The sequence below is a fragment of the Macaca nemestrina genome, chromosome 7 (genome assembly GCF_043159975.1).
Source record: "Macaca nemestrina isolate mMacNem1 chromosome 7, mMacNem.hap1, whole genome shotgun sequence".
Classification (NCBI taxonomy): domain Eukaryota; kingdom Metazoa; phylum Chordata; class Mammalia; order Primates; family Cercopithecidae; genus Macaca; species Macaca nemestrina.
In genome coordinates this window covers 162884032-162885251 of record NC_092131.1, presented here as the reverse complement: position 1 = coordinate 162885251, position 1220 = coordinate 162884032, and the positions used below count along the sequence as shown (strand labels likewise).

General features: G+C 43.1%; 1 protein-coding gene across 1 annotated transcript; it reads left to right on the top strand.

The window, feature by feature from the left end:
* The first annotated feature begins 413 nt into the window (after positions 1–413).
* On the top strand, positions 414–975 carry CUNH15orf54 (chromosome unknown C15orf54 homolog). Its single transcript, XM_071067119.1, is given in 4 exon segments — positions 414–647; positions 650–799; positions 801–899; positions 901–975. Coding segments are annotated over 4 exon segments (555 nt in total). The 5' UTR covers positions 414–416.
* The last annotated feature ends 245 nt before the right edge of the window (positions 976–1220 follow it).

Below are 1220 nucleotides of genomic sequence, written 5' to 3'. Positions count from 1 at the left end.
TTCTCTCTACTCACTCTTTGTGCCTTCTTCAGTTAGTACCACACTAGAGAAGTGTTAGGTAGAGAAAGAGGAAGAAAGAAAAGGAGACAATCTTATCAGTTGATTTTGCTATGTGTTACCAGTCTGGTAAAAACATTTGAAGTTAGAAAGTATTCAAACATGAATAAAGTTTCAGAGTTACTTGTATGGATTTCATTTCCTCAGAATACCCTCATTGTTCCTTCGCAAGAAATATTCATGAGTCAACTATCCAGAATCATAGTTATTATTCAAGTGGTGTGGGTTTAAAAGGAGATCTGATGCCATGGCAAACCTCACTGACTTAGACTGTTCTTCAAGTTAAACAGCAGGATGATGTCTGAAGTGACTGAAACACATATGGCTTCAGTGTGTCGAGAAGACCTGAAAGATCCCACATGGAAGTGAAATTCATTATTGGCAAGCACGGTGACAGGAGACCCCAGAGGGCTGAGCCGCAAAGAATTTGCAGAGCCGTATGGCTAACTCCATGGCCTAGTTTGATCTTGAAGTTATTGTCTTGGATAATCCTCTCAAATCTGTTCCTGTACTTAAGAGTCACTCATCACATGAGGGAGCTCCCTCTCAGGTTCCTTTACATCGCCCTGTCAGAAATGACTTTCAGGGAACACAGACATCACATCAAATCATCCAACAGATGTCCCTTTCAAATAAGTTGGAGCAGAACCAACTATATGGAGAAGTCATAAACAAGGAAACAGACAACCCAGTGATTTTCAGCAGATTGGCACTGCTCTTATGACAGAAACCTCAAGTTTCTTGGGTGGAAGAACATGAGTTCAACAGAGGGCGTGTGCACTATGCTGGCTGACTCTTGCCCTCCTGAGGCTCATGCTGTTGACAGGGGATAGAGGGGACACTTTTGGAGTCCAAATCCTGCATCATCTCAATGAAGTGCTATTCAACATCATGGCTCTAAGAAGTAACCCATTTTAATAACTGGCATCAGAGGACTTAGGAGAGAGAAAGTCAGTATCCAGACCCATTTCCGTCAGTGACTCTCTCCTTGTATTGGGAGGGTTGGCCAGAATCGTCTGATTCCTGTTTCTGATTTCCTTCCTCACTGGCATCAGAGGATTGCACTACAGGAAGACTAATATCTAACTGAGCTCCAAGTGCTAAATAAGAGCATCTCAGGCTCATTCCAGACCACCAAGAGGTTCGGGGTGACCAAGTCACAG